The sequence below is a fragment of the Pectinophora gossypiella genome, chromosome 20, assembly GCF_024362695.1.
Source record: "Pectinophora gossypiella chromosome 20, ilPecGoss1.1, whole genome shotgun sequence".
Taxonomy (NCBI): domain Eukaryota; kingdom Metazoa; phylum Arthropoda; class Insecta; order Lepidoptera; family Gelechiidae; genus Pectinophora; species Pectinophora gossypiella.
Window position 1 is genome coordinate 4,689,410 of NC_065423.1, and position 27,388 is coordinate 4,716,797.

The 27,388-nt window shown below is 39.4% G+C and overlaps 3 protein-coding genes across 7 annotated transcripts; 2 read left to right on the forward strand and 1 right to left on the reverse strand.

Moving 5' to 3' along the window:
• The first annotated feature begins 66 nt into the window (after positions 1-66).
• Positions 67-8,784, forward strand: LOC126376110 (splicing factor ESS-2 homolog). Of its 2 annotated transcripts, none has more exons than XM_050023275.1 (8): positions 67-456; positions 2,716-2,869; positions 3,205-3,348; positions 3,936-4,129; positions 4,554-4,724; positions 5,496-5,692; positions 6,091-6,219; positions 6,898-8,784. In XM_050023275.1, the coding sequence occupies exons 1-8, from the start codon at positions 454-456 to the stop codon at positions 7,202-7,204; spliced, it is 1,299 nt and encodes a 432-aa protein (XP_049879232.1). In that variant the 5' UTR covers positions 67-453; the 3' UTR covers positions 7,205-8,784. The 2 variants fall into 2 exon arrangements, with proteins under 2 accessions (XP_049879232.1, XP_049879231.1); XM_050023274.1 differs by lacking the exon at positions 67-456 and adding an exon at positions 2,153-2,440.
• On the reverse strand, positions 8,770-27,260 carry LOC126376115 (uncharacterized). Of its 2 annotated transcripts, none has more exons than XM_050023284.1 (6): positions 27,034-27,260; positions 17,883-18,003; positions 13,863-14,069; positions 12,812-13,048; positions 11,374-11,660; positions 8,770-9,991 (listed from the first exon to the last, which is right to left on the reverse strand). In XM_050023284.1, exons 1-6 carry the CDS (start codon positions 27,044-27,046, stop codon positions 9,591-9,593), a joined length of 1,266 nt encoding a protein of 421 aa, XP_049879241.1. In that variant the 5' UTR covers positions 27,047-27,260; the 3' UTR covers positions 8,770-9,590. The 2 variants fall into 2 exon arrangements, with proteins under 2 accessions (XP_049879241.1, XP_049879242.1); XM_050023285.1 differs by lacking the exons at positions 17,883-18,003; positions 27,034-27,260 and adding exons at positions 15,140-15,159; positions 15,765-15,916.
• LOC126376119 (uncharacterized) lies at positions 15,382-25,360 on the forward strand. 3 transcript variants are annotated; one of them, XM_050023291.1, is made up of 6 exons: positions 15,382-15,651; positions 19,283-19,317; positions 19,801-20,061; positions 21,594-21,771; positions 23,323-23,503; positions 25,042-25,358. In XM_050023291.1, exons 2-6 carry the CDS (start codon positions 19,295-19,297, stop codon positions 25,302-25,304), a joined length of 906 nt encoding a protein of 301 aa, XP_049879248.1. In that variant the 5' UTR covers positions 15,382-15,651; positions 19,283-19,294; the 3' UTR covers positions 25,305-25,358. The 3 variants fall into 3 exon arrangements, with proteins under 3 accessions (XP_049879248.1, XP_049879247.1, XP_049879246.1); XM_050023290.1 differs by lacking the exon at positions 15,382-15,651 and adding an exon at positions 17,545-17,797 and having other exon boundaries at positions 25,042-25,356; XM_050023289.1 differs by lacking the exon at positions 15,382-15,651 and adding an exon at positions 19,059-19,134 and having other exon boundaries at positions 25,042-25,360.
• Positions 27,261-27,388: the final 128 nt, after the last annotated feature.

Below are 27,388 nucleotides of genomic sequence, written 5' to 3' on the forward strand. Positions count from 1 at the left end.
CTATCTTTCTTATAAAGTTTATCTTAAATCTTATAATCTTATATTTTATAATAATCTTAAATCTTATACTTTACATTGTTACAAGCAAATCTCTGTCTTTTTGATAACGTCGTACTTTTTCTTAACTTCGCTTCATCTCTTTACCATAAAGCTCAGTTTTAAGGGGGGAGATGTTATATCCTAATTTAATACTAAAGAATTGCAACATCGACAATATTCATTTTCACAAGGAACTTCAACGTAAACAAATTCATTTTAATAAAACTCTTTTGCATCGATACGATAGTCAGTCAGCCTTTAACCGCGCGCGAATAGAGTCGTCAGAAATCAGAGAATTGCTTCATATAATTCTTTGTACTTTCTATAATAAAGTGTTTTTATCGTAGTTAATTAAAAAGTGTTTTTTTAAAAAAGACTGATACCAGCCGCTCCTAACAGTTCGTCGGTTGATAAATGGTTTGTTGCAAGTCCTCCATGTGATCAGTTACTTGTTGCGGGTTCGCCGCGTGATCGTTTATTTCTTGCGGGGTCGCCGCGTGATTAGTTGATTGTTGCGGGTTCGCCGCATAAGAAATTGCCACGTCATTGTCTTCTTCAAACAATTCACCACTAATATTCGCGTCAAGAACATCGTCATCATCTTGATAATCATGAAGATTTAAATCTACGTTTCCTACCAATTCAGATTGAGAAGACGGCACTAATTGTGATAAAAAAGATTGAATGGAATTTATATACGGACAGAAATATAATAAGATCACAATGAAATTTCAAACGGAAAATCCGTTAAAAAATAAAATTACTCACCAAATTTTCGGACTGTGCTGCACAGGTCGAAAATCAAACGCCAAATGTGAAGCGCGGCGATCGTGTCTCGCATTTTATGCTGACACTTCTCCTACCAGGTGTGAAAGAGACAAACCGTCCAAGTACGTAAGAGCAATAAGGACAGAAATATATTCAGTGTTGCCACAGGATAAAATGTCAAACGCTACTCTCACATACATAGGCTTCGAATAACGGCACAGTTTTTTAATGATAATTATTATAATTACATTATGGTAGATAATTAATATTACGCAGGGCAACACTGATAGTTAAATGTCAATGTCAGTCATGTCCAGTGTTGCCGATCTGTGGGGAATTCCCCAAACTGCGGGGAAAGCGAAGCTGATTGGGGAATGTGTGGGGAGAGCTTCAATTCGGGGAAAATGCGGGGATTTTAAGTATGAACACAAATACGCGATATTTAACATCAAATTTCTGCTAGTCTTGATTGATTTCCCTGATAGCCTTTTATTCCGTAAGTTGACGTCAGAATAATGGTCAAGTTGCCGTCCAACTACTGCCGTATTTTGACGTCAAGTTTACAGCAGTATCTGGAGAGTAAAATTTGACTGAAACTTGCGGTGAATTTAACGTTAAGTATTATCTATTATCGCCGCCTAGTGGCAGAAATAAAAATCACATGGAATATGTCGCGACCTACCGGCAGAATTTAGCTTTCAAGTAGCTCTACCTACCGGGAAAAAATACATTTTTTAATTTCTGTAAAAAATAAAAAGATGATGGTATTTGCTCTTCAACGTAACGAAAAATATAATTAGAAAATGGTGCTAATTCTTGTAAATACCATCTAATTTTATTTTAAGTTATATCTGTCATTTTCTTATCCGCCGAAAAGGAAAGGGACGGGTAATCGACAAGCATAAAATTTATGGAACACACGTCAATTTTAAGCACAAATCTAAACCAACCGTCTAAAAATTTTACATCAGTCAATAACCCGACACGTTCATTTAATCATTCTTCCTAAAATTAAGAGCTGTGAATCATCCGTCCCTTTCCTTTTCGACGGATATGAAAATGACAGATATAACTTAAAATAAAATTAGACGGTGTCTCCAGGAATCGGGGCCAATATAGATATTAAAAAGAACTTTACAGTGAATGTGACACTACACTAGTGATATCTGACATACGTCAAAAATGCATTCTCACAGAGACCGAACTTTACCTACATTTTTGGTTGTTTTATTTCTGTGGGGAATATGTGGGGAATTATCATTTTTCTTTCCCCAAACGTGGGGAATTTCGACAATGCGTTTGGGGATTTTAGCAAATTACTGTCGGCAACACTGGTCATGTCAGTGTCACATTTCCAAAATATCAGTCGCGCATTGTAATGTGTATTAGTGTTGCGTTGTATTTCACAATTAAATATTATTATATGGGTTGCTTTTAAGTTTGATTGAGGTTCTTATTGAAAAATTCAATAATGTCAGAGGAGAATAAGCCCCCCAAACCGGGAGAGGCGGCGTTGCAGAATATGAAATTGTTAAAAAGCGAGAGTACTGTTTTCAAAGTTCCTAAAGTGCCTATCGTTAAGAAAAAACCCGAAAAAAAGTCGCATGTCTTGGATGAAGATGTTTATGTAGAGGTAAACACGCGCTTTATAGTTCCATAGAATCCACACACATTTTTTGTACCCTAATTATGTATGATAGACTTGTAAATCCCACAATTTGTCAGGAAATGAATATATCAATTACTTGGTAACTTACTATTGGTGAGGTCAGTCATCATCCTTTTTCACAAAATGAAAAGTCGCGCATTTTATGCTATAATAAGTTGTTATTGGGTCTTCAGAGTAATACCAAGAAGTAGCAAGATATACTTCTCTTCTTCACCTTGTTGTTTCGTTTTATTTTTTAGGGCATAGCGAAAATAATCCAGCGAGACTTCTTTCCTGACTTAGAAAAACTAAAAGCACAGAATGAGTATCTAGAGGCTAGTGAGAATAAAGATTATGCGAGGCTGAGGGAGATCACTAGGAAGTACAGTGGAAACAGACCCCCAACTGAACCTTGTGAGTATACAGGCACAATGCTATATCTTGTGTGTTTAATATTAGTGTGTTTATTTGTATATTATGGAGTTTGTATATTTGGTGTATTAGTGTTATATAGTTTGTGATGTAGTTATGCCCAAACTATAGGCATTTAGTTGCCTATACCTACCACCTTTTTCTCTCATACCAGCCTAACCCTTATATTCTTAGCATATTTGATCCCAAGGGCAAGGGCTCCCCTTGATCTGTCTGTAATAAAGTATAATATTTTATCTCACAAAATTGGTTAATAATGATGACAGAATAATACAATACTTTTTGTGTAACTTAAAAAAATACTTATTTATTTTTAGACAATACCCCTGCAACATTTGACACTCCGGAACTGGGCCGGCCATTCTCCCCGGCCCCGCCAACAACGAGGGAGGATAGAGCAGAGTCTGTGGCTGACTCTAACACAGACAAACCCAAAGACATCATTGATAATCATTCCCTAGGTATATTATTGCTACAAGTTTATGTTTTATTCCATTTGATGTTATTTGTAAGTAAAAATTAAGATTATACTCACCAAACAACCCAAGAAAAGTCTTGATAAAGTGCTAGCTCAAAACAAGTGTTATTTAGAACTACCCCCAAAATCAAATATACGATAATGTCAATAAATTTATTATACAACACAGGTATACTGCAGCAGCATGGTAGAAGTATTATCTGTCCATCTATGATAGAGTATCTTTTTATAGTGGAATGTATAATTATAATGGAAACTATTATTCAGTATACTTACTCAGAAAGTGCCTTTAATTTCTCTAATATATCCTCGAAAAGCAGAGATTTTCAGACATAATAGTTGATCAATGAGGTTTGGATTTTAAAAGAACATTCATTCTTACGATTTTAAGATAGAATTCACATTTAATTTTCCAATAAAATACTTTTTTTCTATAATTTAATAAAGAGCAAATTCCATTATTCGGCGATAACGTTTAGGTAGGTATCTGTGTGCCCTTTGGCAAAGGCCTCCCCCAATCTATTAAACTAAAAAAATACCATATTATTTTATAGTTGCCCAAATCCACAGATTCATTCCTAGCCAGCCATACGAGCGAAGACAATGCAAGCTACGACCGCATCATCGCCTTGGAAGACAAGAAGCGCGCCACCAAGCTTGCCGCGCAGTTCGAGGCCGAGAGGAGCTCGGCCGCGCTGGCCGACGCCGCGCTCGTGCTGCCCTCTATTGAGCAGCAGGCTGACCAGACTAACAGGCCGGAGGAGGTATGTACTTACATTCAATTGGGTTAAAGTTAACAGTAACTGCCGTAGGATCAGAGTTGTTCTTTTTTAATACACAAAGCTCCGGCGCGAAGTGGGAATTTTTATGAAAGCGAGGCATGTCGGGTCTTAGTTTCTATGGTGTACGGTGCATACAAACTTGAACATTACAAGAATCCCAGTCCTTTGTCAAATCTCTTGATTCTGTGTTGTCCAATAATGTTCATTAGATTTTTAAAACTTATTATAGCTTAACTCGACTCGCTCGGTGGCTCAGTTTATTCATGTCTAGATTTCACAGATTATTAATATCACGTGGTTTCCATGATTAATGGCCAGTTAACGGCAGTAGGCTGTGGTGAGGAGTGGGTGTACTATACACCTGTGGCTATCGCTTCAGGGTTTCAGGGTTACTATGTTATTCCAGCTGGACACGTGGCGCTACACGGCCCGCAACCACATAATGTACGTGCCGGGCGGCGCGCGCCAGGCGGCGGCGGCGCGGCCCGCGCTGCAGCACGCCAACACGCGCCTGCGCGCGCCGCCCTTCGACCACGCGCGCAGCCAGCAGGCCATCAGCGCGCTGGCCAGGAACCAGGTATATACATGTTAGAACACGTGATCTCAAAGTAACAGGGACCTTTGTGGAGGACGCTTAGCGCCAGTTAAACGATGGCTCACTGTCACAGATTACTTTTATTGGATGTTCTCTGTACGGAGTTCGACACAAGAATGGTACAACTCGTGCGGCTCGCCGTCTTATAAGGGCTGTCCCCACCACCGTACCTTGCACGTGTGTCGTAAACAAGTGCAGGTGTTGTTTGTTTGCTAGCCGTACGTGTTGTTTACAGTTAATATAATATATAGATTTTCAATATTTCGCTGTCGCGCTATGATAGCGCGCTAATGATGATAGTTTATGTAGGGTGTGTATGAACACACCCTACATAAACTCACGCTCGTAATCACTAATGGAGTGATTAGAGCTACAAGTGACCACCACCCACCATTACACCCACCCACCCCACCTCTGGGCGCCAATCCACTCGTACATAGTACTGTGGGGTGGAAGGCAAGAGGGAAACCACTGCCCCATTTATCCCTAAAAAATAGCATGGAAAATGCTACCAGAGCATAATGTTTACTTATTTCGAATGTCTGAAGAACAAATGGGTTCAGTTGAACAACAAATTAATGAATTTCGATTTTTTTCCCTTTACTCGTGAAGACCTGACTTCCTGCCAAATTCACGATTCTATTTCTATGGAAAGTATCCTATACGTTTTGATTCCTAATTTAGAAAATAAGTTTCTTTGGGTTCCGTGTTTCCTTTTTAGGCATGAAACTCTAAAAACTATGACCTCTCCAGGATGCAACAGTATCAGGCAAGATCGGCGTGGACGGCATGAGCATCCTCCTGGAGAAGCCAGCGGGCGCGGAGTACAGCCTCGTGGCGACCCCGTCCCCGCGGCCCGGCAGCGACGCGGACCAGTCCCCGCTCATGACCTGGGGTCACATCGAGGGCACGCCCTTCCGCCTCGACGGGGGAGACACGCCGTTACCCGCGTAAGTATACCATGTATATGGTACTTCATGGGTACGTGTCGTGGTAGCCCAGTTGGTAGAACGCTTGCTTTGAGGTCGCAAGTTCGAATCCAGCACAGGCCTAAACCAATGATTCTCGAATTTGTTTTCAAATTCATGTTTTGGTCATAAATGATTATGACGTGCTCAGCGGTGAAGGAAAACGTCGTAAGGTGTCCCACATTCCTTAGAAATTATATTATTATTAATAGACTATTCCTAAAGTTAAAGAATTCCATGTCACTATAAAAAAACATATGTAATAACCAATTAGTTAAATCATGCTTAAATTCTTTTATATTGAATTCGTAATTGTATCTGCCTAAAGCTCTGTTTGCATGAGTGTGGTGCTGTATATTAAGTCCCCGGTACGTCCGCAGCGCGGGCGCAGGCGCGGCGTACCGCATGCTGGAGGCGGGCGCGCGCGAGCGGCTGGCGCTGCAGCTGGCCGAGGGCGCTGCGCGCAGGAGGCGCCCCGCCACGCCGCGAGCCTCGCCCGCCACGCCCGCGTGAGTCTCACCGCTGCCATACACACACACATATACGTCCCACTGCTGGGCACAGGCCTCCCCTTAATCAACCGGAGGGGGTATGGAGCATACTCCACCGCACTGCTCTACTGCCGGTTGGCGGATGTGTTTTCACGGCTAATAGCCGGGACCAACGGCTTAACGTGCCTCAAGCACAGAATCATTTTACTTTTTCGGACAATCAGATGATTAAAGCCTAAAAAGTCCTTACCTTACAAAGAACAGTCTCAGAAAGTGATTTCGGCAATGTCCCCATCGGGAATCGAAACCCGAACCTCCAGATCGTTAACGCTCTGACCACTAGACCGCAGAGGCTGTCAACCAGTACCATATGCGTATATTACTTTTATTGCAGTATGATACCACTGTAGTATCTTCTTCTATTGTGTGGGTAGTGAGATCAATGACCAACCTCATCAACCCTGGTGTCAAGGTTATGATTGGCCCCATAGGCCCCTGACATGGCTCCTAGTATGATACTTACCTTCTTTGTTCTTGATGATACTTTATCGTGATGTTTTAATACTTTAAACTTACCTTCTTTCATCAACTATTATTCCGCAATTCACCACATGGAAGACAGCATGTTAAACTAATTACGCGCCAAAATTTGCCAACCAATACAATGTTTTTTTAATAAATGCATATTTTCTCCAGTTTCAGAACGAACACAGAGCGGTTAGCAAGCATGTCTCCCGCAGCAAGGAAGCTCGCCGCAAAACACCTACTATCACCTCGCTTGAAGCTGACTCCAAACGACATGGGAATATTCCACCCAGCCACTCCCAAACGCACACCAACTCCGCAAAGAAAGCTCATCGCCACTCCCAAGAAACTGGCAACACCGACGAGGAGTGTTGCCAATAGTGAAAATAGCTCAGAAAATAATAATCTTACGGATAATCTCTTGCAAATCAATGTTGCGAAACGAACGCGGTTAAAAGCGTCCGATTTTTTCAAATAACTTATAGAATAGTTCAATACGAACCTTTGTGTATTATAGAATGGAAGCCAAGGCGAAATATTACAGTTGAAGTACTTATGGGCTTGATTTTTTTGTATGAAATGTGATCTTACGGCATATAAATCGCGTGAATTTATAAATTGAGAATATTGATTTGTAATATTTCTTTACGGTATTCAGAAAGAAATATCAGATATATGCAAGTTTATAACTTAAATAATATGGAATGATGATTCCGATTAAAAATACGCATTTTGTGGAAACGTTATATAAACAAATATCATAATTATTTACTTCCATTTTTAAAGTCGAGGTTACAAATGATGTTTCTTAATTTATTCTCAGAGGATATGATTTTGGTACCGATTTTGGCACCGCGTGTGCACTATTTTTAACCTCGTAACGCCGAAGCATAATTACGATTTCGAAGTAATAAACGACGGTGGTACCTTGAAAAGGACCAAATTTTTGTAGTCGTAAAGGCCGAGCACTTCAAGTACAAATTTTAAAGTGTTAGAGTTATCCGATCGGGTTCAAATTAAGTGGAGACCTATGTATAGATGAGTAGAAGACATTTTTGAAAAAATTACGTTTTTTTTTTAGTTCTTCCAGAAGGACTCCCGGTTTAAGTCACTACTTTTAGTAAAATCTGAAAAATATTATTATTATAAAGGGTTATGTATTTTTTCATTAACATACATACCTATTTGTACGTCATAAAATGTGTATATACTTACATATTTAAATATAAAATAAGTAACGAGTTTTAGTTTTTATGATGTAGTTTGTGATTAGTCCCTCTGGAAGTACATTAGGTTTTTATTATTAGGAAAGAAATTAATTCATGGTGTCAGTTTAGATCATCATTAGAAGGAAAAAGGAAATAAAATGAAGACGGTAGTTTTTTTTAATCATAAGATCACGTAAGCAAGTTAGTCTATATCGGTATGATTTAATCACATATAACAATTTAAAAAAGTATTTGAAAAATATCCGGACATGACACCTAAAGTCCCTTGCAAAGGACTAAAAAAGTTTGCTTTCATATTGCTAACGATATCGATACGAAATTGATAAAATAACTATGTCATGTTGTTGATTATTATCTTGCCTGCGATTTCTGAAAATAATGTGTATGAAAAACTACGAAATTCGATTATTAACTTGATTTTTTTTTATCTCGTCGCCGTGTGCGCACCATATTTACCAATAAAATGACAAATTACGACAAGTGATACATATTTCTTTTTTATTAAAGCCACCTATTCACGAAATTGAATGAACTAGTTCATAGACAAAATACTTTTTTTCTCAATCGGCGCAAAGGTTTGAATTAAATTGACAGGCAAAGTTTTGGTACTTTTAAAAGTACCTTCGTTGATTATTAGAACAAACTATTTCAAAACCTTCGGCCTTTATGACTACAATTATTTGGTCCTTCTCAGAGGACCCCAGGGCTTACGAGGATATGGTTGTCTTACAATTTCGTTATGTCCAGTAAAATTGCGGCATTGATCATGTAATTTATTTTTTATAAAGATATGATTCTCGAAATAAAACCATAGTTTTAAACTGCACAACAGAGTTTAATTTGATTCATATATCAAATAACACCAATAGCATAAATTATTATGAAATATTGTCTTGATTGCGAACATTACATTCAGAATTAAACTTAACTAATACCTATACAGTATTAGGTACCCTGCATCCCTCTACGTCTAAAATTGCATTGTATGTTATTTGTATTTACAAGTTGCAAGTTGCGATTATTTACACCCATTTGATATGTGATATTCATTGCAGATAAATAATAAAATTGGAAATCTATAATTTTGAAAACGTAAATGATACGATAGAATACTGGTTATGTAATCTATGAAATATAAGAATAGAATTTTTAGAATGGATATATGCCCACTTTGGGAACACATCGCTGGTCACATGTCGCCTAGTAGATTGGAGACATGGCTTTAATTAACAATAGTACATATAAGGCACTTGCTATTTATATACTTCAATATAAATATTTAAATAACTATAGATACAATACATAACAATGTGCGCATGCCATAATCTATACAAAAAACTAACTAAATTGTTGTTTCCTTAAAAATTAATTCATCATGAATTTTCTTTTACGTCATTTACTTTCAAGAAAGTCAAGATAATACTTGATAAAAAATAATTATTATTACATTAAAAAAGTAATGTATCAAATTAATACATTAGAAAAATCGACAATAAATTAAATCAATAGATAATACCTAAAACAAATACTACAAACTCAGTGTTGATAAAATCATGAAATTGATATTTTCCGTAAAACTACGTCGTCTTAAACTAGCGTGTCGATTGCTACAACAAACATTACTTGGTACTTTACTCACCAAAGCAACGACAACCAAGACCAGTACCAAGGTGTTTTGGGCGCGTTGTAATATTCCGCGTTCGTCTTCGGTTTCGTATCGTCCACGGGATCTTCCGTGAAGATATCCACCATGGAGGCTTTAACACCGAACCTGAAGAACGCTATGTATGGGAAATATTTCATTAAGATGAGACTCCATAGAAAGTTTAGGTTGAAGTAGAGTCGGCCGAGGTACGTAGCGTACCAAGCCGCTGCAAGGACGCTGAATGATAGCTTATAACGGCTGTAGTATGTGAGTTTCTGGTAATCGGGTGCCGTGTCTATAGACTCGAAGTCGCGTAGGTATAGAAGACGCGGCGCTCTCTTCGGTAGACCGTCCACCGCTGGAGTACACATTAGACTCCTTGAATCCACACCTGATTGGAAAAAAGACAATAATTATTTTTTTAAAAAGCAATATGTGCCGCGAAGTACTTTATTTTAAGGCGTCATTCATTACATTATGCGATACATCGGGCACGATGCTTCGGGTGGAGGGTTACTATAGGTTACTCAAATGGATGGCGAAAACGTGTCCCCGCCCACCCGACTTTACTACACTGCCCAATCCCGATGCATCGCGCCCGATGGATCGCGTAATGTAGTAAGGAATTTACTATGAATAGAATTAACCTGAGTAGGGTTAATGTTATATACGAATTTATATTCTGGTGTCAGAGTTATTATTGAGCTGCCAAAGGCCTCTGACATGCCTTATCTAACGACTACGTAATTGCGTCAGTAAGTAGGTAGTAACAGGGACCTACGGCTTAACGTGCCTTCACGGATCATCTTACTTTCGACGAGCGATCGGGTGATCAACCTGCGACGTCCTAACAAAACCATGGGCTCACAAAGTGATGTTTATATGTTCCCACCGGGATTCGCACCCGGGACCTCCGGATCATGAGCCCAACGTTCAACCGCTGGTCCACCGAGATCGTGTATTACACTGTACACGTAAGTAGCTTTACTTATTTCGTATACCTTTGCGGTAAATCAAATACACGGGTTGGTGACATCGTACTGAATACTGAGGGGAATGATTCACACCAGATTCAGAGATAATATCAAATGGAATTTTCCGTCGCAAAATTAAAGACTTTCTTGTTTTTTTTTTAAATACTTTTCAGTTCCATACTTTTGCGACGGAAAATACCGTTTGATATCAACTCAGATGGTCTGAATCACCCATCAAAGTTTTCGTTACGATGTCACTAACACCCTGTATAGGTAGGTACTTTAGCGATCAAAGCAAATGTGTTAATAATCCTAACTAAGTTGTATGTATGTGTTAAACCTGGGTGCACGGGATTTTTTCCTCAACATATATAACCAAAATATTCTCGATTTTACATTTTTAACTTGCAATGGAGCAGGAGGAGAATTCCCTATACACTTCCGGTTGATTTAAGGGAGTTACAATTACAATAATGTTGTGTCCAGGTCGTTGATATCTATTTCTAACTAATTTACTTACAAACAATCAATTCTGTTCAGTGTAATAGAAAGGACTTAAAAATCTATACACGTCCCACTGCTAGGCATAGGCCTCTACCAATCGGAGGAGAACAGAGCATACTCTACCAGGCTGCTCCAGTCCCGATTTCTACCCTTAAAACACTAGATGTGATTTAGACTATAGGCTTAACGTGCGTGTAAAAAAAATCTACATCATAATTTTATAAGATAGCATCACGCCTATATCACCGAAGGGGTAGGCAGACGTGTATATACACGTCTTCTCCTTAAAACTCACCAGTCTCAACCGACTGTCCTTTCAGTTCCTTTCGCAGCCGACGTTGGAGCTGTATCCTGTCATCCTCCGTATATATGTACCCGGGGACGTCGGCGAGGTGTCGCGTCCAGTACAGTATCGCGCTCACGTCCACTGTGGGGTTGACAGACCACATGCCGTCCAGCATCACGCGCGCCATGTGTTCGAAGTATTCTGGGACGTTCTCTAGGCATGGCGTGTACACACGGTCGAGGAGCAGCTGGCAAACTTCCCTGGTCTCTTCTACTGTGCTCCTGCAGATGTTGTACCTGTAATACAAGAATGTAGAGTTAGGATATGACTATAAATATTCCAGACCATATTTTAAATACAAAACCTACCTATACAGGGTGTCAGTGACATCGTAACGAATACTGAGAGGGATGATTCAGCTCATTATTCTGAGTTAATATCAAATGGAATTTTCCATCACAACAGTATAGAATTGAAAATAATTTAAAAAAACTAAAACAAATCATGAACTCAAAATCGTGGTCTGAATAATCCCCCTCAGTATTCGTTATTCAATAAAACGGCATTTGCATTTTTATCAACCATATTTGATGACATAAAACCATACGTAAAAACATAGATATACCACGGGTCTCTCTCGCAAGCGCTATACTTACCGCATCTACCGCACCTTGTGTGGTGACAAGTGTACGGACAAAATAAAAATGTAAGAACTAGTTCAAAAAACTCAAAACGCAGAATGGAGGGTCCACAGCAGACATGTATGTACACGGCATAGTAATATATTTAAAATAACTAAGCATATTATGGGATGATACAATTATTTATCTTTAAACAGAAAAGTTATAATCGCACATTCGTAAAATGCATACAGACGAGATATTTTGAAGCGGAAAACAATATTGTTCAGGGACACAGACCGCAGCTCATTGACCTTTGATTCATATCATAACTTCATAAATATGAACCGGAACACCCTAAGTATGATATATATCAGGAACCACGTTCAGAAAATGTTTCAGCTCGCCTGACTATCATCATATCTGGGCGTGGTGAACTGTCGACACAGCATACCTTCGATATGGTACACTTTCGCTAAGTAACTCTTACTAATACAGTAGTCGATATGGTAACAAACGCTGCGTTTTTTTTTAATTGTCAAGTAAGTATGTTAGTTCAACTATGCCTGATGGTAAACATAGAGAAACCCTAATTGCAGTAGCAACTGAAAAGCAACGCAATGAGTCAGTTTCGAATCAGTTGCGACTACCATACTGCTTCGCTTAAAGGACCCCATGTTGTAAGAAGGAGGGAACACTTGAGCCACGTTCCATTTTTTAATGGTGCGGCAGAGATAGGAATTACCGATAGATATTATTATACGGTTTTTATATATAGGTTTGTGATGGTAACTATCGAAAGACATATAGAACATGTTTCAGCTCACCGGTCCTCCAACCCGATCATGTGCCCAACAACCCTCCAGACGTGGTTGTAGGCCTCCCAGTCGTCCTCCCTGATCTGCCGGATGCCGAACTTGTCTGGCTTGAGCAGCGCGAAGCCCATAAAGCCGAACTGCGTCAGCGCTATGTCTCGCTGCGAGACCACGCCGCCGCCCTTCAGCTTAGACGCCAGCCCGGCGCGCACGTGCCGGCTTCGGACAGCATACAGGGATTTCCAAGATCTGTACGGAACGGAGCACTTTCAACCATAATTGTGTCTAAAATTATAGGGATTTTTAAGATCTGTACAGAACATTGAAGTAATAGGTACCGTAATAGGCTAGTTTCTAACTAGTCAAATCAGTTACTTTTTACTAAACGCCAAAACACGAAATTATACTATGGAATTTATATGAAAAAGCACACTGTAACGCCATAGAAAAACTTGATAAAATGTCGGATTTGTATTACGTTTTTCTTGATTAAAACTCATAAATAAGTTAAATAGGAAAAATATTTTTTTTTGTCACCTTTAGATCTGTCTTTATTTACTTAGTAATCAGAATTTCATAACTTATCTTGGACTTAGTACACGCACGACTCAATTATATCTAAATTTATGAACAGTGACCCGTTGAGATTGGGTTCATGTGTAAAACAAAGGGATAAGGTAAGCACTATATGTATATTTAAAAAGTAATCCATTGTATAAAACTCTCTATAATAATAATAAAACACTTTATTGCACACAAATTCACAAAACATTTACAGGGTAAACTTATTCTAAGGTGGGCAAAGGCGGCCTTATCGCTAAGAGCTCTCACTCTCTATGTTATTTATCTGTTGATTTTAGCATACCCACTTACTGCTGAGTATAGGCCGCCTTTTTTCCACGATTAATGGAACACCATACTAGGTAGACACCACAGATTAGGCAGTAATTACTACGTCATACTTAGATACACCGATCTCCCACCATCTCAGCCTAGGCGGCTGCGCTTAAATCCACTAAGTGTTAGGAAATTAGTGCATTGTCATAGACATGAGCATACTTACACAGATCCAGGCTTGAGTTCGTGCTCGAACCAGGACTGCGTGTGCAGCAAGGTGGAGAGGTATCTCTTGTAGGCGGTGTAGATGGAGCTGGAGCGCCGGGAGCCGACCAGCACGGCTAGGATGGACGGCACCGCGAACACTGCCACCAGCCCCAGCAGCATCGACGTCGACATCATGAAGCAGTTGTCCCAGTAGAAACGACGCCCTCTGCGAAAGAAATCAGAATCATTTATTCAATGTAATTAGCCCCGGCCAAGTAGTTAATGCCATCTACGGCAAATCAACAAGTCACGTCATAAAAAAAAATGTTAGCGCAATAACCTACTTATTAGTAGGTACTTAAGTATGAATAAAATCAAGTTTCTAAAAATAGATACCTAATATTTGTGGACAGGTAGGTACTACTCGACCGGTTGCGCTTGCGGAGTCTCGTTAGTATAACTACATGTTTACAATAAATCCTGTCTTCAGTTGACACTGAGGAACGAAGCGACCTGAACTTGATCTCAAATACATTTTTTATATATTAAAATATATAATATGATGATGAAGATCTCTCCGACCGATTTCGGCTATGGCGACCACTTCGACCACCACTAAACCACTAAAAACATTTTAATGTACCTAAAATGTTGACAAGACAAGATCGCAATTTCAAAAAGTTATCAGAGCTCTACCGTGCCCCCAGATCTATATTATTTATTCCGCAAGGCCGTTCAAGTTCATTGATCATTAGAACTAATTTAAAACATTCCAAAGTGATAAGACGGGCGATGGGCTGTTAAACCTATGCGGTTCATGTAATCCATTTTAGGATAGGAACCTATACCAGGCAACCCAAAATTGTGGTTACTTAACTCTGCCCACCTCGATAGTCCTCGTTCACTACCGGTCTGTATAAACGAGTACCAGTAAAATCTACAAGTTCATTTACTTTGCTAACTGCATTTTTAAAACTTGACTTCAGTTCGTTGTCCTAATTATCGCGCTTCGGAGAACGGAGAACTGGTTTGCGATTTTTTGACAAAAGGTTCAGTGTCATTCTGTATGAAGGCTATAAAATTACTTACTTTCCTGCCTTGCAGTCGTAAGACAGAATGTCCTTATAGAATCCAACCCCACTGTTTAACTATTGTGTCTGGAAATGGCCGCAAGATTTAAAAAAAGCTTTTAGGAAAAAAAATTTTTTTTTATAAGCGTTCTATAAGCTGTACCTAGCTCAAAAACCTCCACCAACTCGCTGTAGAGCGACGTGTGTGGTAGAGAATGCTCCATACCTCATCCGATTGATTGAGTCCTGTGCCCAGCAGAAGGAGTTCATGCTTTGCCAGTAGTATGTTTATGCTTATAGGTACAGTCATGAGCAATATATGTATCCACTTTAGGACTCTGTCGCACTAACATATTTGACATTTAGTGAGACTTACAGTTCAATTTGTCAAAAAGTTAATGTGACACGGTACCAAAGTGTATACATATTAATGCTCGTGACCGTACTACAATCATAATACTGTAATCAACATCGTTATCACTTGTACCTAATTTCTTGCAATGTTCCAGGGCGGCCCTAGGGCGGTGCGAACGGTGGGATCTCACCGGGCGCCGTTTTTGGGGGGGAGGGGGCCCCAAAATCAGCCAAGACGGGACCAGCCTGACTGGCAGCCCTGGATCAATAGAGGAGTAATTGGATTAGGCATACCTGCCCTGTGAATTAGACCTCTTAGCAGCCCAATAAAACCCATACATTTAATGGGATACATACATAAACTCACGTCTATTTCCCACCAGGGTAAGCAGAGACTATAGAATTCCATTCGCTTCGATCTTGACACACTTCTCTTGCTTCCACATTCATCAATCGATTCATACACGCACACCGGTTCCGAGTAGATCGTACTAAACCTTTTCTAAGGACGTAAGTCCTTCTAGGTCTTCCTCTGCCAGCCCTACCATCAACTTTCGTTTTAAAAGGGTGGCCGTAAAATAATCGAAAAAAAAACTGTATTTTGAAGGGGCGCCACTGTGATGTCTTGCACTATCTAAATATTTTACTAAAGCCGCTACTGCAATGATCGATGCCAAAGTGCACTAGCAATGCAATGATAACGAATTGAATTATCTATCCGAATACAAATATTTGCAGGCACGTATTGATTAATTATTATAAGTAGATATGCGTAATTATGATAACTTTGTACTTATCTTTAATATGGATAATATTTAGCGGTCGATTTCGAAGTTTATCTATTTAGGAGAAAGTATTTATAAGGTCGCCGGAAGATGTCACTATATCTACACTAGGTAATAAAGAGGTAAACTTTGTTGGTTTGTTTGTACGAAACAATTTTTGGAAATGCACAGCCGATTTTAAAAATTATTTCAGCAATAGAAAGATGCAATATTCCTGATATAAATTGGCTATATTTCCACGAATCACAGGTACCATCCCACCCTGGAATTCAAACGCTCTTTCCCATTCTATTATTTATTTATATGTATATTCTTAAGTAGAAATATTTTAACGTCAACCAGAAAGAACCCGTCACTATTTATAAAAGCCTCTTTGATGGCAATGATACTGTAAAGAAGCATATATTGTACAGTTGAATTATACAGGATGGAAATTGTATGCAATTTACTTTAAAGACACTATCAAACACTTAGCGTCACACTGCTAATCACCCCGGATATGTCATAGAAAAAGACGAAACTATTATGTCGTATGTAACTCCTTGACATGATGAACGCAGTGTATGTAGGACCGCCATTGTAATAAATGTACACAGCCTATGTACGCCCCATGGCACAGATATGGAACATATTCCACCACGCTGCTCCAGTGCGGGCTGATTACATCTCGCAGCCAGGATCAACGCCTTAACGTGCCCTCCGAAGCTAGAAATCATCTTACTTTTTCTAACAATCAGGTGATGAAGCGTGATAAGTCTTACAGAGTGGGAATCGAACCTGGAATTCCAGATACCGATAAAGAACGGTTCACTATAATACCGTTCGAGCTCTACGTGAAACTTGTAACCTTAAAAGGGTATTTGTAATGGAAAATTAAGATTTATTGTACCATGTGCCCCTTTGAAATGTTACTGTAATGGTCACAGGAATAAAGAGCAACCATTTCCATCTAACCCATATTATGATGTCATATTATTGCATCTAACACTTGAGTATGATAAACCGATAGCTACTTCCTGTAAAGGTCGACAGTTACAATACAACTAAAATATATGTAAGTACGGATATCTAAAAATAACTGTCTATTTTTGTATCAGTCAAGAGACACGTGCGGGAATGCCTGTACCTATATTATTACTGTGTGTAGTGATATTACTATACAGGGTGTTAGTGACATCGTAACGAAAACTTAGGGATAATTCAGACCATGATTCTGATTACGTAATGACGTAGAATATATCATAGATAAACTTCATTAATAATCATCAATCCCGCTCGCATCATCCCACTGTTGGATAGGCCTACTGCATTTTGCACCACCACCCACTGGTGTTAGACGATTCTCACACTGCCCCGCATCATGCTGCATGTTGCGTGTCGACGCACCTACGCGTGCGCGAGTGCAAACCTGCATCACCGTGCGGGTTTTTTACGCACTCACGCGCGTAGGAGCGTTTTGCGCACGGCGGCTCTCATTTCATTCAAAGCCGTTCCAAAATCGGATTCGGTGTGCCATACCTTGCATCTCGCCCCGCACCTACGCGCGGGAGTGCATGTTTCTCTCTTGTATGCGCGTGATCCGTATGAACGCGCGCGGATGCATTTTCTGTGTGTTAGACTGTGAGTGTTTTCTATACAAACGGAGATACTTACGAGCCGTTGCTTCTTCTGAAGGACACGCATCCACGCGCTACGCTGCATCATGCGGGGCAGTGTGAGAATCGCCTTATCTGCCTAAAGCTTAGGTAATAAAGTTCTTTTATATAAGTTTTACTGCCGACAACATTCCCGAAGTAGGAACATTCCCAGGAAAGACATGCGTGTACTCACTGGTTGAACTTTTTCTCGTCGAACCACTCTGGTAGTTCGAGCACCAACTCCTCAGGTTTAACCTTGTCCGAGGGCTGCTCCAGCGCTTCCTCTGTCAGGAGCTTGTCCACGAACTCTTGCACTGGAAACAAAATTAACTTCAAGTATACTTTAATACGTTTAAATCAGCTCGCGACTACATTTTTATTTCATTTGATTATCTTAGATCTTTGTAGCCTAACGCCTACCTACGAGAACCTAGTGTGGGGCTTATAGTTTTGTACCTATAGTGGGCATCCAGAAGGGATGGGCCATGGATATTTCTTGAAAACTGTTATATAAGAACATCACGGTGTAGGAACCACACTATACTTGCTCAGCTACAAAATTTCGTCCAGCACCTTTTGAGAGTACAGCGATCAGAGATGCTGGCGTCTCGAATTCCTTCTTTTAGATGTAAAGAAATCTAGCAAACCTTGAGGAGTGGGTGCATGTATACATGTAGTATACACATCTGCCTATTCCTTCGAGGTCCACCCCAGGGATCAAGTAGGCTATATAAAATAAGTCATTTAAATTGAAATGTCTCTCGATCGGTTGTGGCTCTGCCTGCTTCGATTAGAATAGGCTAGTTTCCAACTAGTCAAATCAGTTACTTTTTACTAAACGTCAAAACACGAAATGACTATGGAATTTGTATGAAAAAGCAACCTGTGACGTCATAGAAAAATGTGACACAATGTCGCACTTTTTATTATATTTTTCTTTATTAAAATTCACAAATAAGTTAAATAGAAAAAAGAAAACTTTTTTGTCACATTTAGATCTGTCTTTATTTAGTACTCAGAATTTCATAATTTATCTTTGACCTAGGAAACTACCCAATTGTAGGCATGAGTTTGTGTGTATCGAACATACACAACATGGTGCTTAACATAGGAACTGCAGTAGGATTTAGGTACGCTTTATGCACAAATTATATAAGGAGCAGTTTGCGCTGATTGTCACGTCACACGGTCGCCCCACCTGTCGAACTTTTTTGTAACTCTCAGTTGTACCTATCAATGAGCAAATTAAGCAAACAATAGACCCTTAACAATGATTGGCCACACTTATCAGAGTTTGTAAACATTCCACGAACAATGTACATTTTTCTGTCTACATTCGAAGGGAAACTTAGTAGTTGGACGGTTTCAAGAAAAATCAAATGAAAATGTTTTATACAAAGTTGTTAACATTTTTATATCTTATCCACGTCAGCTATTGCGATTGGGTGAGAATAAACTTTATGTAATTGTAATTGAAACTGCCGCTTCAATAGGCGGCCGAATTTTGCAATTACTTATGTATGTAATAGATTTAACGATATATTGATAGTGTGCTTTACTTTGGTAAACAATTTACTCCGTCATTATCAACAGGTTGCCGAGTGGATGTCACCGATACAGGATCAACTGTAAGTTATATACCTACCTATTTGAATACCATAAATCCGTTTTTATATAACTATAGAAAAATTTAAATATAAGTAAAAATAAATATCATGTTCAGAAGCGTTTATAAGTAACATCACGACGAGTTAGAACATGAGAGTACAATAGCGAAGAGACTAAATGATACATCAGAATCAAAAAGATATTACTGATTGCCATTAACATACACGTACCACTATTCGGCACAAGTTCTTCAAGTCCTTTCATCAACCGAATTCTACGTTGGCGAAGGTACTTGGGCTGGTTGCAAACCTTTCGCCAGAGTCTTCAAGCTACTTTAAAGGCTCTATGATTATCAGAAAAAACTTGGTAAACCACCTCACACGATAGAAAAAGGAGAGAAAACGAATATCACGGTGACTCCAATCGTGTAAATCCCGAATCCTTTTGGTGGTGGGCTCTGATGTGACAAGCGCAACTGAACTTCGACTTTATTATGTTAACAGTAGGTTAAAAGCAGCATCAGCGAGACGAGAAATGGACGACGAAGAGGTAGGCAAGATGGTGGAGATAAACCGGGAGTCTACAGAACAGCAGCTGCCGGTGTTCAAAGTGAGTCAGACCAAGGTGCAGAGCACAGCTACGTTGAAGAGCAAGCTTGAAGACACGTTGTCACGAGCGGAAGACTTGATAGAGAAGCTACAATTGCAGATATCCGCTGTCGAGAAGAGGGAGAAGACGCTCAAAGAAGCTATCGTCAATGGCAGGTAATATTTATTTTATTAGTCAGCCTAACCTTCTTTTTTAACATGGCATATTGTAGGTTTACCGCAAATGGCATTAACTAAGTACTTGGCTGGAAAAAAGAGAAGCGCTGAGGGCTCGCACCCGGTACAAAATTTAAGACAACAGCAGGGTTTGCATGCTAACCGCGCCGCTCTCGGTGCGCATCATATTAAAGGCTTCGGCCAATAGCCAGATATAAACAGCGCCGCGGAGGTGTGCAGACCCTGCAGGCCTGAGGAAACCCATTTGGGAACCTAACCAATAATCCTGTCCATATAAGGCCCAACCAAGTGGCGGTAATTTATATTTCTACAGTCGCTAACTATATAACCTGTACTAATCAATTAGATACCGCGCTGATATGCAACCATCTTGCCAAGAGGTGATGTTTAATGCGCACGGATTATACATTAAAAGATACATTTGCAACTTGCCTAAGCATTCTGTAGCTCCTTTCATAAAAATACCTCGTATAACTAAACCTCGTATGCAAAATCAATATTTGGGTAAAGAATATGGAAGACCTCTACGTTTCTTCACTTATAGCGATCTTGTGCAAAAACAACTATGTTTTAGGTACGACTGCGCTCGTGCTGTGGCTAACACCGGAAATTAGTACTTAATTGAACAGCTACACGCACGCAAGTACTTTAACGTCCTCTAAGACCTCAAGATTTTCTCTCTATACATTACCATCAGGGGACGAAAACAAAAAACTTAAGAGCATTTTGATTATTCCATGCTGTTTAGTCACGTGTAAATGTGTAAAGGTTTGTTAGTCAGTGTAAAAAACTTCATTGGCGTAACGACGCGCGCGCGGCACAAACAATTATTTGTCGTTTCGCATACAATTTCCGATTCTTCAACAACGGGCCGGGATGCAGGATTTTGATTACAGTTGTAAGAACATAACCCGCTCTGCGGCGCGATTTTCCCGTTTTTACGACTTCTTCTAATCAAAGCCCAACCTCATCAACTGTGGAGTCACGGTAACGACTAGATAGGCACTTAATAAGGTAAACAGTAGCCGGGACTAAAACATAGTGGTTATATAACCTAACCAAACTAGGGATCACAAAATGATTTTATGTGCTCATGTCCCCATCGGGATTCGTTTCCAAGACCGGTTCCGGATCGTTTCCGGATCACGGAGGCCGTTCTGACTGTGTGCAGCAAGCATTGATCTATTTGTTTGAGTACTAAATGCCTATTGACTTTGATAAGAGTGGGTGAAGCGAACGTGGTGTGTCAGGATGGCAGTAGTCACTGCGTGATTACTACAAGCGTGTTCTTATGTTTTTTTTTACAGTTTTACATTTAGCCATTGCAGTAAAAACCAATTCGACTGAAACAAACACATATAAGATATAACAATTATTATTATTTAACTAGAACAATAGCGAAATGCCACATCTGTGAATTTGGTCACCGAACAGCTGTACAGGTTAACGTCCGGGTTGTCCTGGGCCAGGGCCATGTATGTAAATGACTAAACAATCAACCTTTCACTCAGGGCCGGGGTGACATCAGTGACAGTATCAACCCTGGGCCAGCCGCAGCGCACCTATCTAGTGCGGGACGGGGCATGGACCATGTGCAACGGTATGGTGCAATACCCGACCACTGTGCAGGCTCCCACCGCCAACCTCTTCACTGAACTGTTCGCTTCACCACGCTGCATCGGACAGGAGGTAACGTATTAACGTACTATTCTTCTATCGTGTGGGTCGTGAGGTGGATAACCAATCTACGGAACGACCTTTCGAGTAGGTACGTTGATCTAAGTAGATATTCGGGGCATAAGTTGTTATTTTTTCTTTATATTCTATGATAAATTTAAAAAAAAAGTCTTTAAGTAGGTAAGGTAAGCACCTACATCCATGATTTTGTGGCTCTTAATTACCGACAAAGCATTGCACCCAATTCTGTGCTTTTTACATTATACTATAATTTTATTCTATATGTAGATTAGTGTCATATCGGTCCTTTGGACCTAAATGCCCACCAAAAAAGCACAAAACCCTGTTACGGACAGGTATATGTTCTTCCAAGTAATATATGCATCCAAATTTAATTTTTTTTTCTTATTCGGCGATAGATTTGTTTTGGTTTGTTTGTTGTTGTTTGTTTGTTATTTAAATTTGTTCCGTGAGTTTTTCAATACAAATACTTTAAATAAACTGATTGCTTCGGTTTCCTTCTGACCTACTAAGTCATCGTGAGTCAACAACCTTTAGACTGGTTTGGTAAAGTACTAAATTATTGAGTAGGTCGACTATACCTGTTTGCCCAAAACGAAACATAATGGTGACTTGAAATAATCTCCCTGACTCAGCTAAAATGACACGTAAATAACAGACAATCTTTATAATTTACCTACAGCTAATTACGTATTCTGCTATCATTCCATAAAACATAAACAGCCTATAAACATTCCGTTGATGAGCATAGCCCTTCCTTCAATGTAACGGCGCACATGTATGGAATATACTTCACTAGTCTGCGGATTGGTGGCGATGTTTTTGTTTTGTTTAGGCTAGTAGTCAACCCATTTTCCAGAAGTTTCAAGCTGTCTGAAGACCTCTGACAACGCATCCGACGAATTTACGCGCCCTTCGAAGTTAGGAGGAGCACGAAAACAAACTATACTTCAGTATACTCTTCTTCTATCGTGTGGATAGTGAGGTGGATTACCACGGTTATTCCTGAGCCGCCATAGGGCCCTGACTCATGTAACGACTACGTGTACTTACATCAGTAAGTAATAACCGGGACTAACGGCTTAACGTGCCTTCCGAAGCACGGATTATCTTACTTTTTTGTCAATCAGGTGATCAGCCTGTAATATCCTAACTAAACTAGGGATCAAGTGACTTTAGTATACTAAAAGTCACCTATTCGATGTCCCGCTTCGTTCATCGTTATTTTCGGTATCAATCAACCAGTGTAACTAAGCTACGGGCTGGTTTTGTGTAAATAATTTTCCTCTGTAACGTACCTATTATATTGATTTAGGTAAACATATGAATATGTATAATAAATCTACTTACTTATTGTTTAAATAGATTGTAACGTAGATTAGTCAATAAGATAGGTCCTCGAACAATTATAATGAAGATGACGCATACCAGTGTAGTTAGGCAACCATATTTGCGAATATATGTGTGTCAGTAAGGCACGTATGCCTTCATATACCTAGTTAAGTTACCTATATTTTTATTATTTTTCTTCTTTACCCGTAGATGATGTCAAAGCAAGATCCGTGTGCGTTCAACTCGGTCATAAAGTATGAGACGATACCTGAACGTCGGAAGTTGGACTACACGGAGGAAGACATCTTCTGCCTACGACCTGCCTTCAATAAGTCCTTGGAACGCTTTCTGAGCGTCCCCAAACGCATCATCAAGGACACTTGCAAAGATGGTAAGGCAAAATAAGTAAATAACCACTTGTATACCAAATGAATTTTATGTGTCGTAGGTGTCTGGGTTATATATTACTGAGCCGCCATAAGCCCTTGACTTGACTCATGTAACGACTACGTACTTTATTAGTAAGTAGTCACCGGGACCAACGGCTTAACATGCCTTCCGAAGCACGGATCGTCTTACTTTCGGACAATCAGGTGATCAGCCTGTAATGTCCTAACCAAACTAGGGATCACAAAGTGATTTTTGTGATATGTCCCCACCGGATTTCGAACCCGGAACCTCCGGATCGTGAGTCCAACGCTCAACCACTGGACCGAGAAGATGTTTAACGACTCGTTCGTTTAACGTTCGACTTTGTGTCACTATACACTATAGGCGTGTGTGGCCGGATGAATACCTATAATTTTATCGTATTAATGATATTATAATGATAGCTTAAAGGTGCTAATAAACTTGAGCATTCACTTCTAATGAGCATTTGTGCGAATGTTACAATACGAGAACATTTTAGCGAGCATTCTATCGAGCGTTCTTGCTCATGAAAACGTTCATAGCACTGTTTGGCTGTATGTTTGGCTCGGCTCGGTGTTCAGTTCAACAAATATAAAAATGGCGAATGCTCGATGTTCTGTTACAAGTGAATGCTCAAGTCTATCGGTCTGACAAAAAAGGTCGCAACATGTATGTCATTAGTCCATTAATCGTAGATTAATCGTGATATTTATTGGAATTGTAAGTAATATCGATTAAGCCGATAACAAAACAATAATAACATAACATCACGACTGTATCCCTGTAGGGATAGACAGAAGTGTAGTAGGTTAGTGATTATTTAGAAGATATGAATGCATGGGATTAAGTGTCTGAGAACTGATATTAGGCAGCTAAATTACTCAATTGTATAAGAATATATTTTTTTAAAGAACGTCTACTAGGGCTTTGTGCCGAGGATTTTCTTGCAGCTTCTTTTCCCCGGCTATACAGGTTGTGAGAAGATGCAGTCGTTTTACGCGGATGAGACGTTCGTTATGTAAAAATTGACGATTCAAAGTGTAACTATCTTACCTATTGAATAAAGATATTTTTGAATTTGAATATATACACTCACTCCATTGCCGTTGACTTTAACCGGGCACAAATCCTAAAAACCACTTTACATGAAAAATGCATTAAGAGAAAGGTACATTACGAGAAGGGTACTTTTTGAGAAAGGTGCATGGAGTGCATTTTACGAAAGGTACATTACGCGACTGAAGGCAAATGACACATTTGATAGTTATTAAATGTCAGCACGCGACTACTTACGCGACGTTGATTACTTTTAGTATTTATTAATAACTATCCAAAGGAAATTGCAAAAGCTCGATACACACAGAACCGGGAAAGCGGGACTAGCGCACCGCGTCGCGAAAATTTGTATGAAAGTGCAAACAAAATTGCGCGCCGTAGTAGCCCGCCCCGTCTCGGTTCGCTTTTCCAGCTCCCTGTGTGCACCATTGCATTATAGTGCATAATATTTTAAATTTCCAGGCCTAGTAAGGAGTCTAGCCGATAACACTCAGCAATGTGGAGTGAGAATGTTGTCAGAGTACACGTTCTACCCTCAAAGGAGCGCGGCGGCCGCGACATTGCCCCTAGAGTACTGCACAGAGAAGGACGGCTCCTGTAAACTCATCGTCGCCTGGCATGTCACCAATGTCACGGTGGAAAACTTCGAATTCCTCAGAAACGAACTCGCTTTCAAGAAATACTTCATACAGTCAGGCGGACCCTACATCGACCAAGCCCTCTAGTTTGTTGCGTCGTAGTTAATTAATTCATGTTTTTATTTTATAAAATAAATTCTAATTATCCATGTCTCTGTGATTGTTATTCCCTTCAACATAAGTTACAAAAAGATACCTCCGGCTGATTGACGGAAGGCCTGTTCCTAGCAGCAGTGGGTTTTATGTGTCTAAGTCTTTACGTGATTATTATGGCTGTATAGGTTTTATTTGAATAAGTGATATTAAGTATATTATAATTTGGGGTGAAGCAAGAGGGAAACCACTGCCCTATTTTTCCCTAAAAAAGTAGCATGGAGAATATCAAACCGACAAGAGCGGGGCTCTTAAATTAGTGTTGATGATAGGTTTTCTTATGTACAGTCATGAGCAATATAATGTACCCACTTTAGGACTCTGTCGTACTAACATATTTGACATTTAGTGAGACTTACAGTGCAATTTATCAAAAAACATCATGGGACATGGTCCCAAGGTGTATGCATATTAATTGATGCTCGTGACCGTACCTTTAGGTACGCTTAGAATTACCGTCGATGATAGCTTCATATTAGGAGTAGGGAGAGACGTCGTATGGCTCCACGACACGATAGTTATCAGAAAACAGCCTAAAAATCCTTTTTAAAACTTGATGCACACAGGGAAGTGGGATGGAGCACCAGACTCTACAAAATCTCGCGCTCGGGCGGGCTTGCTCCGAAGTCCTGTCCGTAGGTAGGTAGGTTGGTATGTGCAGTGAGCGTTATGGTAATCTCAGTCCATTTAAATCCCGTGAGATCCATTCGGAAAAGTTGTAATATTTATTTACCACACAGATGCGGATAGGTAGGTTCTAATAGTACTTCTGATGGATATACGATATCGCGAGCGAGACCTATCTACCTATCAGTTTCTAGGGCTACGCAATAGGTAATCACAATACCCAGATCAAATAAAAAACATAATTACTTATACCTATACTTACTACTGTATTTACACTACCTAGTTATCCACGTGTACTGACGAGTCTCACGAGGTCAGGTACCTAGGTACTTACCTATTACCTTTCGTTTTACGAAAACAAAAATATAAAATTGCCGAATAACCAGTCGAAAATTACAGACAATAAGGACATATCTTAAACGCTATTTCCTGTTTATTTAAGCCTCGTTTGACGAAAACAATAGCCACAATACTCGTAAGGATAACTTTTCGAAAGTCTCTTAATATCTGCCCAACCCTATAGAGATTAGAGATTATTGGGCTTAATCTGTTTGCTGTCTGAATGTCGAAAAGTTCGAGCAGGTACGTACTATCATTAAAAAATAGAACTGCAGCCACTGCAGGATACTTTTTAACGGTTCATGATAGGTACCTTACCTACTAGGTATTCCAACGTTTAATTGAATTTATCAAAACTTCCTGCATGAACGGGGTCCCATGAAAGGATATAAATAGAATATCTGCAAGTTTTAAAATATGCATTTGAACATTATCTCCTAATGAAGTAATTAAATAAAGTCACTAAAATCCTAGTACCTACCTAGTTAGGTAAAATGTGGGTCAAAGAACCACTAAGTCTACGTACCTACCTATATAGTATGTAAACACGAACGGCATCGAACGGTTATTTTATTATTAAATTATACTTACATGCTACGAGTACAAAATAGTACTTAAAAAATTATACTTAATTAACACTGAACAAGTAGGACAGATAGGTAATTGAATAAAAATAAATAAAAACAAAATTTCTTACCACTTTGATCCATGTTTGAGTCCTATTATTTAGTTTATTCAAGTCTCTTAATTTTACATGTATGTAACAACATCCATTTAAATACACTGACCAGTCAGCACTTTCTCTCGATATTTATTTATTTCTATGTAATAAGAGCGAGCGTCACACACACCCGTTACCTTTCATATTTTATGACAAACTGATTTTTACTATGCTATGTTCCTTGTATGTTGTATCACTTGTATGTATCATGTTGGTATCATGGTATACCATGGTATGGTATGGGTGTGTGTTGCTATATTAATTGTAATCGCCAACTATTTTGGTATTTTATTCATATTCAGTTTTATTTATCTCGATCGTCTCTCGATTA

Excerpts from the sequence above, each read along its gene's own strand:
- LOC126376110 (XM_050023274.1), top strand. The coding sequence starts at position 2,279 with ATGTCAGAGGAGAATAAGCCCCCCAAACCGGGAGAGGCGGCGTTGCAG. Across the intron at positions 2,870-3,204 it reads CAGACCCCCAACTGAACCTT|ACAATACCCCTGCAACATTT; the intron begins GTGAGTATACAG and ends ATTTATTTTTAG. Across the intron at positions 4,725-5,495 it reads GCGCGCTGGCCAGGAACCAG|GATGCAACAGTATCAGGCAA; the intron begins GTATATACATGT and ends TGACCTCTCCAG.
- LOC126376119 (XM_050023289.1), top strand. The coding sequence starts at position 19,069 with ATGAAAATGTTTTATACAAAGTTGTTAACATTTTTATATCTTATCCAC. Across the intron at positions 20,062-21,593 it reads GAAGCTATCGTCAATGGCAG|GGCCGGGGTGACATCAGTGA; the intron begins GTAATATTTATT and ends CCTTTCACTCAG. Across the intron at positions 21,772-23,322 it reads CACGCTGCATCGGACAGGAG|ATGATGTCAAAGCAAGATCC; the intron begins GTAACGTATTAA and ends CTTTACCCGTAG.
- LOC126376115 (XM_050023284.1), bottom strand. Across the intron at positions 14,070-17,882 it reads GACGAGAAAAAGTTCAACCA|AGGGCGTCGTTTCTACTGGG; the intron begins GTGAGTACACGC and ends TTTCTTTCGCAG. Across the intron at positions 9,992-11,373 it reads AGGACAGTCGGTTGAGACTG|GTGTGGATTCAAGGAGTCTA; the intron begins GTGAGTTTTAAG and ends TTTTCCAATCAG.